We start from the raw sequence: 12,972 nt of genomic DNA, 5'->3' as shown, positions 1-12,972 counted from the left end.
CCTAAAACTTTTGCACAGTACTGTATATATATAGTTATAGCATTAAGACTAAAGTTGTTATGAAGTTGGAACATTGATATATTTGTATGCAACATTTGTTATTTTTTGTTCATTCATAAAGCCAATAAAGCCAATATTTGTATTTATGTACTTTGTTTATTTGTTTGTTTTGGTTTGTGTTTGTTTGTTTCTGACCTTTTGGTCTCCTGTGCCTGCAGTACTCTACAGAACTGAAGAAGCTGTACTGTCAGATCGCCAAGACGTGCCCGATCCAGATCAAGGTTCTGACCAATCCGCCCCAGGGGGCCGTGATCCGGGCCATGCCCGTCTACAAGAAGGCCGAGCACGTGACCGAGGTTGTGAAGCGTTGCCCCAACCACGAGCTGAGTCGCGAGTTCAACGACGGTCAGTCGCCCGCCTCAGCATCGTAGATCACACACAACATTCATTCATGCAGCGTCATTAACAATAGATGTGTGTGTGTGTGTGTGTGTGTGTGTGTGTGTGTGTGTGTGTGTGTGTGTGTGTGTGTGTGTGTCTCAAAGTGCTGTACGCCGCACAAGGCCTGAACAAACACGCGAGTCCGTCACAAACGTTACTCTTATGAGTCGTTGTTTTGTTGATGTGGAGTTTTTGTGTGTGTTTGACCAAAGTGTTCTTCTTTAATTCCAGGTCAAATTGCTCCTCCCAGCCACCTGATTCGGGTGGAGGGCAACAGCCACGCCCAGTACATGGAGGACTCCATAACGGGGCGCCAGAGCGTTCTAGTGCCCTATGAGCCGCCCCAGGTCAGACCCTTCACCCCTCCTACACTCCTACCCCCCACCCCACACACACACACACACACCTCCACGACTCTTGCCCTGAAGCCCCCTCACTCTGACACCTGGTTATTACCCCACCACTATTGGGGCTCATAACTCAGAGGTGCGGGCCGCAGCCGCTGGTAAAGCTGTTGACCTTCTCTGAAACAGACAGGGGTCATGATGATGGGGGGGGCAGAGACCCCCTCCCTTCTCCCAGCCCTCTGGACCAGGTGTTCCTCTGGTGGGTCTGTGTCCCTGAAAGACCCCTCTCCTGTCTGAGAGCTGAGAGCACACACTCTGCTTATTACTCTCAGACTAATCCAGCCACCTAACCTGTTTCCCCACCTGATCTCCTGTGTGTGTGTGTGTGTGTGTGTGTGTGTGTGTGTGTTTGTGTGTGTTTGTGTGTGTTTGTTTATGGTATTAAATTAAGCAATACACTTCCTAAACACTGGCTCTAAAACAAGCTGATTTACCCCCCCCCCCCCAACACACACACACACACACACACACACACACACATCATCTGTTTGTTTGGGAGCCATAATAAGTGTACACACACATGCTGAGTAAATAGTTTGGTGCCTGTGCCTGACGTCTTCCTCTGGTGCTGTGCTCTGTGCAGGTGGGAACAGAGTTCACAACCATCCTGTACAACTTCATGTGCAACTCCAGCTGCGTGGGAGGGATGAACCGACGCCCCATCCTCATCATCGTCACCTTGGAGACCAGAGAGTACGGCCCACTTCCTGTCTTCAACTATGTGACACCATTCTGGTCTTAAAAAGACATGTTTGCTGATCTTGTATTTCATTGATCTGGCAATTCAGGTTGCATGGTGTTTACATGAACACAACAGTGGCAAAATAGGATGCCACCTTACACTTGGCAACCACTCTTCTATGGTTCTAAGGGTGTATCATATTCATTACGTGAAAGAAGTATTTTTTAACCTGTTTTATTGATCTAGAAAATGTAATATTCCTTCTCTTTCTCTGCCCCCTCTCCCTTTCTCTATCTCTCTCTATCTCTCTCTCTCTCTCTTTCTCTCTCTGCCCCTCTCTCTCTCTGCATGTCCTCTTCCAGTGGCCAGGTGTTGGGTCGGCGGTGCTTTGAGGCGAGGATCTGCGCCTGTCCTGGACGCGACCGCAAGGCGGACGAGGACAGCATCCGCAAGCAGCACGTCACGGACGGATCAAAGAGCAGTGAGGGTACGAAACGCCGTAAGTAGCGTAGGGGGCTGGTGACGGGTCTTGCTTTAACCTCACACACACTCTCTTCTCTCAACACACACTCTCTTCTCTCAACACACACACACTCTCTCTCTCAGACACACACACACTCTCTTCTCAACACACACACACTCTCTCTCACACACACTCTCTTCCCTCAACACTCTCTCTCTCTCTCACACACACACATACTCTCTCAGACACCCTTATTCAACATGGATGCATGCTGCCTGGTGAGATTCGGTCTTCTTTCTTCCTCTGGTGTTGTTTGCTCCCCCTGTTGCTTGCACACAGTGTCCCACTCATAGACACAGAGCACACTTTGACATCGTGTCTCTGTCTGTCCATCAGCCAACTACCGCCAGGCATCCCACGGGATACAGGTGTCCTCCATCAAGAAGAGAAGATCTACTGACGACGAGGTTTTATATTTGCCTGTGAGTCGCTGCTTCAGACCTCTATGAACTATCCTTCAAAATCACAACATCCTGTCACTCTTGATATGAAATGTCCCAATCACCGTATGCTTCCCTAGGTTCAAAATAATACAATGTACTTCTCTTCAACCTTAAACCTAAAACTCTTTCCCTAACCCCAGGCATATCTTATAACTAAAAAGTATGTTGTGATTTTCCATTCATTAACTGTTAAGTACACTGTACCTTTTGACGCATCATATGAAGTGAATTCTTGCGTGCCCTCAGAGAGCTGCCTCTTTGATGAGGCCGACATGAAAAGTGGCTTTAAGAGGCCCTGACTCATACTCTCTCTGTCTGTCTCTGTCTGTCTCTCCCTCACAGATTAAAGGGCGTGAAATCTATGAGATTTTGGTGAAAATCAAAGAGTCCCTGGAGCTCATGCAGTTTCTGCCTCAGCACACTATAGAGTCGTACAGGCAGCAGCAGCAGAGCCTCCTGCAGAAACAGTGAGTACATCTCTGAGTATATCTCTGAAGCGTGCTGAGAGAGAGAGAGAGAGAGGGACAGAAGCAGTGAGTATATCTCTGAGTATATCTCTGAAGCGTGTTGAGAGAGAGAGGGACAAAGAGCGAACAAATAAATAGAAAATAAAGAAAGACAGGCACTAAGAGCAAAATAGTGCGTGCAACAGGACATCCCTTTCATAACCACATAATCACAACACTTACTCTACACCCTAAGATCCATCAGCAAGGTCCACCCTTGTGTGCTGATTTTTTTCTCTTTTGCCTTGGCTGTTACCATGTTACTGCTGTGTTTGCTGTTGCCTGCCTGCTTGCCATTTTGTGTAATGGATGTGACCTTATTAGGCACCGGTGCTTTGGCTTGACATTTGAAAGGCGAGGTATGCAGACTAATGCATTGAAGTGTCACCTCAGGGAAATACCCTTAAAAAGATTCCCTGAGTATTGCTTGCTTGTGTGTGTGTGTGTGTGTGTGTGTGTGTGTGTGTGTGTGTGTGTGTGTGTGTGTGTGTGTGTGTGTGTGTGTGAGTTATACTAAGTATTGGGCTTTTGGATGGCGCGAGCTGTAAAATTGCATGAGTGTGAAGAGACAGAGCATGAAGTGTCCTGAAGATAACCTGGCAGACTGTACCTGAGCAGAACGCTCAAGCTGATCCGTATTCTTTTCTTCTCGCGTCAGCAAGGCCTGGCCACCCGAGCTTCAGCTTTGCTTTGCACACAGTTACTAAGCATTGAGTGAACCGTGACTGCCGTTTGCATCATACTTTTTTAATATGCGCCGTGACAAAAGGGTGTACCTTGCCTCAAGAACAGAGAAGACCTGTGCTGGAGCCATCTGTCAACCCCCCCCTCTCACCCACACACATACAAACACACACACACACACACACACACACACACACACACACACACACACACACACACACACACACACACACACAAACACACAAACACACGCACACGCACGTGCACGCACACAAACACCCACACACACACCCACACACACACACACACACAAACACACACTCCCCTTGGCCTCCGGCCAGCCTCAGCCACCAGTTAAAGCCCTTTCAGCCTCCAGACAGGTGGAGCTCTCAGCTCCCTGAGCTCCAGATACTCCTGGGCTGGAGATGGATCCCCACTCTCTCAGGCCGTGAGACTCAGCCCTCTGTGGTGAGGCCTAGAGAATGAGCGAGGGAGAGAGAGAGAGAGAAAAGAAGAGATAAATGAAGTGGGGGAGGGCACGATGACGAGGGAAACAAAAAAAGACTTGAGTGAGGGATATGTAAATTATAGCTTTGAACTGTGTGTTTAAACGCCCTATAATAATAACTGCTTATCCGTGGCGTTCCTCATTAAGGAAGCTGACAGAAGCCCGCTACTGAGGTTGTGTGTGTGTGTGTGTGTGTGTGTGTGTGTGTGTAGTGTAGTCACAGTGCAGCCTGGTTCTCAGCGCTCGTTTCTCTCAGGGGTTTCAGTGTGGACGAAGAGGTCAAAGAGGCTATGAGGGTTTTATTGCGCGGGAACAAGAGTTTGTGCAGATGACTAGGTGAGGCTAGGAGCCAGGTAGCCATTAGGATCCCCATTAGGAGAGATTTACACGCAGTAGAGCTGTTTTTCTCATGGGATTCAACTTTCCTGTGCCAGTAGATAGACGTCAGGGTAGCCTCAGTGCTGTCTATTGTACCTCAGCAGAAAGATGTGTTTTAATCTAAAGGATGGAGCAGATGTTCAGTCGTATTTTATTTTGGACGTGTACCATGTGTGTTGTGTTTGAAAGGCAGATACCTTGAGTAGTTGTGTATCCTCAGTGTTTATCTTTTTGGTCTTCTTCTCTTGCATGCCTGAAGGTTCTGCCTCTCCTCTTTTCTCCTCTTTTCTTTTCTGCTTCTCTCCTAACATCCACAAGCTGCTCTTCCCACTGTGCCTAATAAAAAGTACCAGCTGTTTTAGATGATCATGTCTCTGTCTTTTTTTCACTCCAACTGTTTTCTCGTCGCCGCAAATTCTTCTTCCTTCCACCGCCGCTTAAATGAGCCTCTATAGTTAAGCTGTAGTGCCACCATGTGGTCACTTTCTGAATTCAGTTTAAATCACGCACATCAATTCATGTCGAATAGTTACGGGCATTAAGTATTATACAACCATGACTTTAGTTTTAAAGTTTTATAATAATATGAGATATGGATGCTTAACATTCGTCAAGCACCATTCTTTAAAATCTTGACACTTACTTTTGATGACTGATTCTTCTATCTGAATGTGGGACTGCAGACTCAAGAGTAAAGTTCCATCTCTGGTCTGACACATTCTGCTCTAACTATGCATCTAATGCATCAAATTATTAGACCTGGTCCCAAACCTCCTTTGTAAATATTTCTGTTCCTTCCCCTGGTTGTCATCACTTCTTCATGGCGGTCGGTCTGTCTGAAGGTGTGTGTTTTGATTTCTCCTGACTTTCCCCATGACCCTCCTTCTCTCTAGAATATTCTGTTTTCTCTACCTGCATATTTGGAGCTGTTTCCATATTTTACTCTTTTATCAAATTACTTTTGTCACAATCATCTATAAGTTTCCTCTTCTCTGTCTTTCTGTCTTTGTCTGTGTTTTCTCCTCTCCCTCTCTCTCTCTCCCTCTCCCTCTCTCTTCCTCTCTCCCTCTCCCTCTCTCTTTCCCTCTCTTCCTCTCTGTCTCCTTGGTGACGGTGTGTGGTGTGCAGTCTGCTAAAAGCCCGCCTGCGCTCCGAGCTGTTGGAGCCGGCGAGTGATCAGAAGAGGCACTGCAGCTCCTCCTGAGGCTCCCCCACTCACATTCCTGCTCTGCTCCTGCTCTGCGCTGGCCTCCTTCACGGCTCGGTCTCCTCCTCTTCCTCCTCCTGGGCTCAGTCTCCTCCTCATCCTCCACCTGCTGCTCCTCTTCCTCCTCGTCCTCCGCCTGCTGCTCCTCGTCCTCCACCTGCTGCTCCCACTGCACTGACCCCACGGGTCAGCATCTCATCCCTCTCCTCTTTCTCCACTTGCTGCTCCTCTTCCTCTACCTGCTCCTTCTCTTCCTCCCCCTGCTCCTCCTCTTCCTCCTCCGCAGACTGCACTCAACTCTACTTCTCTGCACCCCTTCATCTTTGCTCCTTCCTCTTCCTCTCGTGCCATCATCATCTGCCCCATTCCTTCCTCTGGACTCCTCTCTGTGTTTCTCCACCATTGGAATAGAACAACAGTAAACTCCAGCTCCTGCAGTTACCCACGTAGAGGTTCAGTTCACTCAAGGTAGTGTGTTCCACTAAGGATCAAGTGAACAACCCTAGGTGACTGCGCCACACTCCTCTACACCTTTTACACGTGAAGAATGAATGTTCTTAATGTAGGGTCTTTTCAGACCCCAAAGGTTAAAAAAGACACAACACTTTGCATGGCTGTTTTTAAAAGATTGTTTTTTTATGTAGCTAATGTGTGTCATATATTGATTAGCAGATGTCTGGTTTTACTCAGGCAGTTTTCATAATGTACAAATCTCTTAGAATGCTGAATTTTCTCTACTTCCTGTAGTTTCAGATGTGTAGTTTATAAATTAATATAATACCTGCTGGTATTGCACAAAAAAACTACATTGCACACAGTCAGAACAGCCTCAGAGCTGGCCACTTCCCTTCCCTGGTGAGTGTGGGAGGTTGAAGTAGGCCGGGAACCAAGCTTCCGTGTTTTGTTGTCTGTGGGACTCATACTATAGTCACTCTTTGGGACTTTTTTAAAGATAAGTGAAATCCTCTGTCATTTCCTACTGCGCTTTTGCCCTGTGTCTCAAAGTTGGAGCTGGACTCAAGTGGTATTGGTTGGGTTTGTTTGGGGTAAAACTTTATGGATAAGATTATGCTGGTCATGTTATATTCTATCACTGCGGGACAGTTTCGTTTCTCTCTCTCTAAGATTGATTTGATTGTTTTTCTCTCTTTTTTTTTGCGTATTTTCTTAAAGAAAATAAAAGCATATCGTTTTGTTTAAAAGGCATATGAGAGGATGACAATGAATGTTTTTTTGTCGTTAATGTTTAAAAAAATATATAATTTTGTGACATTAAGGCTCTTGCACTTTTGTGTATACTCAATAAATGTTCCTCTCTGTTGTTGAACTTTCTTCCATCTGACTCTGTGTCCTCACCTTTTCCCAAGTCTGATCTTTTCTCACCTGATTCATATGCAATTACACATGAATGTTGTGATAAATCTTGTGATATAACAATTAGATTTTTTTTTTGGTAACGTTCATCTGTAAATGCAAACCTAAACAAGTGCTATAAGTTACAGTGGGGAAAATAAGTATTTGAACCCCTTGCGATTTCACAAGTTTGGCCACTTGCAAAGAAATGTGTGATCTATAATTGTAATGGTAGGTGTATATTAACAGTGAGAAACAGAATATCAACAAAAAAATCCAGAAAAATGCATTTTATAACATTTGTGACTTTATTTGCATTTGATGCAAAAAATAAGTATTTGAACCCCCAAAACTGACCGACAAAAATGACTTAGGACTTGGTGGAATAACCCTTATTGGCAAACACAGACGTCAGACGTTTCTTGTAGTTGGTCACCAGGTTTACAAACATCTCAGGAGGAATTTTGGTCCACTCCTCTTTCCAGATCCTCTCCAAATCTTTAAGGTTGTGTTTTCAATGGGAGGGAATGAGGGAATGAGATTCAAGCCCAATATTCCATGTTACATGGCCCCATCCATAGTCCCCTTGATGCGGTGTAGTCGTCCTGTACCCTTGGCAGAGAAACAGCCCCAAAGCATAATGTTTCCACCTCCATGCTTGATGGTGGGTATGATGTACTCTTGGGGTCATATTCAGCATTGCCCCCCCTGTCAAACACGGCAAGTCGAGTTGATGCCAAAGAGCTTGATTTTGGTATCATCTGACCACATTCTGTCTCCCAATCCTCCCTAGAATCATTCAAGTGTGCAATGGTAAACTTCAGATGGCCCTGTACATGCGCTTCCTTGAGCAGGGGGACCTTGCGAGTGCTGCAGTACTTCAAAAAATTACGGCGTGGTGTGTTGCCAATGGTTTTCTTGGTGACTCCGGTCCCAGCTGCCTTGAGATCATTCACAAGCTCCCCCTGTGTAGTTCTGGGGTTATTCTGCACCTTTCGAATGATCACTGATTCCGCACGAGGGGATATCTTGCATGGAGCCCCAGACCTAGAGTGGGTGACAGTTGTTTGGTGTTGCTTCCATTTATGAATAATCGCACCAATAGTTATCTGCTTCTCACCAAGCTGCTTGCCGGTGGTTTTGTAGCCAATTCCAGCCTTGTGCAGGTCTACAATCTTATCTCTGACGTCCTTGGACAGCTCTTTGGTCTTGCCCATGGTGGTGAGGTTGAAGGTGTGAAGTAAGATTCTTTGGACAGGTTTCTTTTATACAGGTCACCAGTTGAGATCAGGTATACCTTGTTAGACCTAATGAGGACTAATCTGTGTGCTTTTTGGGCACATAACTGGCCTTTGGGAGCCAGAATTATTGCTGTTTGCTTGGGGGTTCAAATACTTATTTTTTGCATCAAATGCAAATAAAGTCATAAATCTTATAAAATGCAGTTTTCTGGATTTTTTTGTTGATATTCTGTTTCTCACTGTTAAAATACACCTACCATTTCAATTCTAGATCACACATTTCTTTGCAAGTGGTCAAACTTGCGAAGTCGGCAGGGGTTCAAATACTTATTTTCCCCACTGTATATTCCCACCCTGCTATTTCTAGTATGGAACCTCTTCCTCGAATACCTTCCCAGAGATACATGAAAAGCACATTTTTACTTCTTCTGTCTTTTACTCCACATAAGACCTTCTTCAATTTTCTGTCACTTTCATTTTTCTCTTTCCTTTTTCCGTCTGTACCAAAGTGTTCTGTTCTGGGTCAGTGTGACAAGCCAGAAACCACAGACATGCTATGAGCCAAGGCAAAAAACAAACTACACAAACACTCACATGTTAACAAACAGACTACCACTTTAGAAGGGACCAGACAAAGATGACCTAATTATTGATCAAATAAGGATAAAAAGGTCAATAGTGCACATTGACCAGGATGGTCTGAGTGATGTTTGACCAGTCTTAGGAAAACAAGATGCTCCAAAAAGGCCCCAGCCCGAGCATCTTGACTGTATGTTGGGTTCTACTAACCATGGAACCTTCTCTGTTGTTTAAGATGGGATTTGTTGGGCAGTCAGACTTACAGCCCGTGTGCTCCTCCTCCTCCTCCTCCTCTCTGCCCCAGGAGCAACCTGCCCACCCAGCCCAACTTCGGCTCCTGCTCCCCGCCCCACGGCAAAGTCAACAAGCTCCCCTCAGTCAGCCAGCTCATTAACCCTCTGCAGCGCAACTCCCTCACGCCGTCCAGCATGGCCTCGGGACTCACCGACAGTAAGTGGGCCCACAACACCTTGGGTGTGTGTGTGTGTGTGTGTGTGGTGTGTGTTTGTGTGTGTGTGTTTAATGTCTGTGTCTGTGAAAGTGGACTTTCAGTTTTGTATCTTTAGTGTGTGCTTGTGCATTTGTGCATTTGTGTGTGTGTGTGTGTCTGTCAAAGTAGCTGTGGTAGAGTAGTAGTACTGTTCCTACTCTCTCCGTCTACCTCCCAGGACCCTTTGGGTGGGTGTGTGGGAGGGGGGAGGTGGCTGACAGACAGAGAGAGAGAGATTGAAAGATGAGCGAGGGAGAGAGAGAGAGAGAGAGAGAGAGAGAGAGAGAGAGAGAGATAGGAAGATGAGTGAGAGGCCATTCTTGTTTGGGCACGTGTTGCCTGGAGTCCTCCTCTTCTCTCCTTTCTCTCTCTGACATGTGTCGTCCTGTTCATGTGCTCATGTATGAATGTGATCCGCTGTGAACAGATCCCCCTCAGTCAGAACACAGCTCCCGGGCCCATGTGTGTGTGTGTTTGTGTCTGTGTCCTGGGACTCAAGTATACTTTTCCTCCTGCTGTCACTCTCTCAAGTAGTCTGACCCCTGTGAGAAATCCTATTTGTGTGTGTGTGTGTGTGTGTGTGCGCGTGTGAGTGCGTTTGTGTTTGGTGTGTAAGTGATCACTGGGGCCTCTACCCCTGTCACATACGCAAACCTGCTGGCTGTTTTAGATTGCTTGCCTTAGACAAACTATCACAGTTGTGTCACGGAACCTACACTCTGTGTTCTGTGTGTGTGTGTGTGTGGTGTGTTCTTGATCTTCTAAGGCAGTGGTCCCCAAATGGCGGCCCGTGGGCCAGATCCGGCCCGGGTACGGCACATTTTTGGCCCGCGACGTCGTAAAAAAAAAAAAAAAAAAAAAAAAGATTTTTTTTTTTTTTAAGATTAACGTTCTTTTTGGCCTCGCAAACTGTGTAGTAGGCTAACGTTACGGTTTGAGTGATGGTGAGCGCGATACGGCGAAATGTTTGATAAAAAGCTTCTGAATAGAAAGTTTACCTTTTAAAAGTTGTGCAAAAGAAGCGAGCTTCACTGTTGTCTGAAAATGTCAACGGGCAGCTTTTCAGCAGAGTCTGAAATGTGCACTTTATAATTTTATTTTGTACACCCCTGTTTGGCAATGTTGTTTTTCAATAAAATAAAACATTGCATAAAGCAAGCCAATCCACTTTTCCATGATAAGAGCATTCAAATAAAATTTGTGATTAATTAATTTGCGATTAATCGTGATTAAATATTTTAATCGTTTGACAGCACTAATAAAAACTGTTATTTGTTTTAACCGCTGTCATTTTTTTGGGGGGGGGGGGGGGGGGGGGGGTTGTTGGCCCTCAGCCTCACTTGCTTTACATAATTTGGCCCTTGGGGAAAAATAATTGGGGACCACTGTTCTATGGGGTAGCCCTTGGTGTGTGTGCCGTGTAACACCTGTGTAAGGCCCATTGTCTGTGTGTGTTGTGTTGTGATGAGTAAATAACTGACCTTCTCTGTGCGTGTTGTGTTGAGTGTGTTTGGTGTGATGTGTTTGTTGAGGCTGGTGGGACGTGCTGAGTGAATATCTGACCTCTGACCCCTCTCTTGCCTCGTCCTCAGTGAGCCCCATGATGAGTGCCCACATCCCTGGCATGAACACAGACATGAGTGCTCTGAGCCCCACCCACAACCTGCAGAACCAGCTACCCATGCTGCCCTCGTCCCACTGCACGCCTCCGCCACCCTACCCCATGGACAGCAGCATCGCCAGGTACACCACCGCTAGTCACTAGTCACATTTCCTCATCTCTTCTCCTCTCCTGTCCTGTCCTCTCCTCTCCTCTCCTCTCCTCTCCTCTCCTCTCCTCTCCTCTCCTCTCCTCTCCTCTTCTCTCCTCCCCTCTCCTCTCATCTCCTCTCCTCTTTTCTTCTCTTCTCTGCTTCTATCCTCTTCTCTTTTCTTTTCTTTTTTTCTCTTCTCTTCACTTTTCTAATCTCATCTCACCTCCTCTCATTTCCTCTTCTCTCATCTCCTCTCTTCTCAGTACATCTCTTCCTCACCTCTTCCCCTTTCCTCAGTGTACCTTTCCTCTTCTCCAATCTCCTCACTTCTCATGTTCTCCTTTCCCCTCTCCTCTCTGCCCTGCATAGCTCTTCACCATGCATCTCTCTTCTCCTCTCATGCTCTGCTGTAGTCTCTCTACCTCTGCAGTTCTGTTTTGCTGTCCCCCCTCACATCTTCTCCATACTTCATCTACATCATATGTCTCTCCTCTTCTCTCAAATACACATGCTGGAGTATTAACAGTGGGATTCAGATCAGAACAAAATCCATAACACATAGCAAAGTCTGATAGTCTGTTACTGCATTTAAGCGTTTTCAAGGGAAATACTCACAGAACCAAACCATTAGCTCCAGTCTGATGATGATTTGCTAGTGATGGCGTTATGTTGTTCACATCGTCCTTCACATTGACCATTACAGCTTTCTTTTGCGGCTGGGATGCTCAGCCTGCTTGGACTACTTTACAGCTCAAGGCTTGATCAACATCTACCAGATTGAAAACTACAATATGGAGGTGAGAAGCACGGCAGTGTCCTGCAGCTCTCATGCCTTCCTGTCCAGCTGGAAGGCATAGGTTTCTGTTTGTGTTGAATGGTCATGCTTTGTCAATCAGAGGGCCTGCTCTGTCAGCCAACCCGCGCTATCCAGAATGCTAAGTTACATGAAGGACGCCTTGGGGAATATCAAGCTTTTAAGAGCACATTTAGATCACAACACTTTCAATCACACATTTTCCTCCTCCAAACTATACGTTGTTCTTCTCACCGAATACTTTCGGCTTGTTCGGCAATAGAACTTGACTGATTGCTGTGGCATCAGCTGTAGGTTTGTGCAGAGGCGCTCCAGAGGAGAAACATACCATGCTGAAGCGTGCTTATTCTGCCAGCGGCGCCCTCTCGTGTCCTGACTAACATGCCGCGCACGTCTGTGTTCCTCAGGATCTCTCCAGGCTGAAGATCCCGGCCGATTTCCAGCACATCATCTGGAAGGGGATCATGGAGCACCGTCAGAACATGGAGTTCTCCCCTCCTCCCCACATCCTGCGCACCTCCAGTGGGGCGTCCACCGTCAGCGTGGGGTCCACGGAGGCGCGCGGCGAGCGGGTCATCGATGCCGTGCGCTTCACGCTGCGCCAGACCATCTCCTTCCCGCCGCGCGACGACTGGTCAGACTTCTCCTTCGACCTAGACTCCAGACGCAACAAGCAGCAGCGCATCAAAGAGGAGGGGGAGTGAGCGCCCACACATCCACACACACATATACAAAGAGAGAGTGAGAGAGAGAGAGAGTGTGAGAGAGAGAGAGATGCACACACACACATACACACACACACACACACACACACACACACACACACACACAGGCGCTCCGACACTGACGCACACAGGCTCACCAACACACATACATACACCTTTGTGGTGGACATATATTTTAGTCTTTTGCACCTAGATAAACATTTCTGTATGTCTTACATGCATTTCTACTCTTCCACA

The 12,972-nt window shown here is 46.5% G+C and overlaps 1 protein-coding gene across 6 annotated transcripts in view; it reads left to right on the top strand.

Annotated features, from left to right (window-relative positions):
- Positions 1 to 12,714, top strand: part of tp63 (tumor protein p63) — a gene marked incomplete at both ends in the record, with an annotated part of 63,109 nt that extends 50,395 nt beyond the window's left edge. For 3 of the 6 annotated variants that reach the window (XM_080833473.1, XM_080833472.1, XM_080833477.1), the window contains 10 exons: positions 219 to 405; positions 673 to 788; positions 1,432 to 1,541; positions 1,893 to 2,029; positions 2,390 to 2,475; positions 2,839 to 2,963; positions 9,257 to 9,402; positions 11,035 to 11,185; positions 11,900 to 11,993; positions 12,418 to 12,714. In XM_080833473.1, coding sequence (XP_080689599.1) covers positions 219 to 405; positions 673 to 788; positions 1,432 to 1,541; positions 1,893 to 2,029; positions 2,390 to 2,475; positions 2,839 to 2,963; positions 9,257 to 9,402; positions 11,035 to 11,185; positions 11,900 to 11,993; positions 12,418 to 12,714 — 1,449 coding nt within the window. Of the gene's footprint in view, positions 1 to 218; positions 406 to 672; positions 789 to 1,431; positions 1,542 to 1,892; positions 2,030 to 2,389; positions 2,476 to 2,838; positions 2,964 to 9,187; positions 9,407 to 10,993; positions 11,186 to 11,899; positions 11,994 to 12,417 lie in introns of all 6 variants that reach the window. The other 3 variants (XM_080833476.1, XM_080833475.1, XM_080833474.1) reach the window with 3 other exon arrangements.
- Between the last annotated feature and the right edge of the window lie 258 nt (positions 12,715 to 12,972).

The sequence above is a fragment of the Sprattus sprattus genome (genome assembly GCF_963457725.1).
Source record: "Sprattus sprattus genome assembly, chromosome: 2".
NCBI classification, from domain to species: domain Eukaryota; kingdom Metazoa; phylum Chordata; class Actinopteri; order Clupeiformes; family Clupeidae; genus Sprattus; species Sprattus sprattus.
This window is presented reverse-complemented; position numbering and strand designations above follow the sequence as displayed.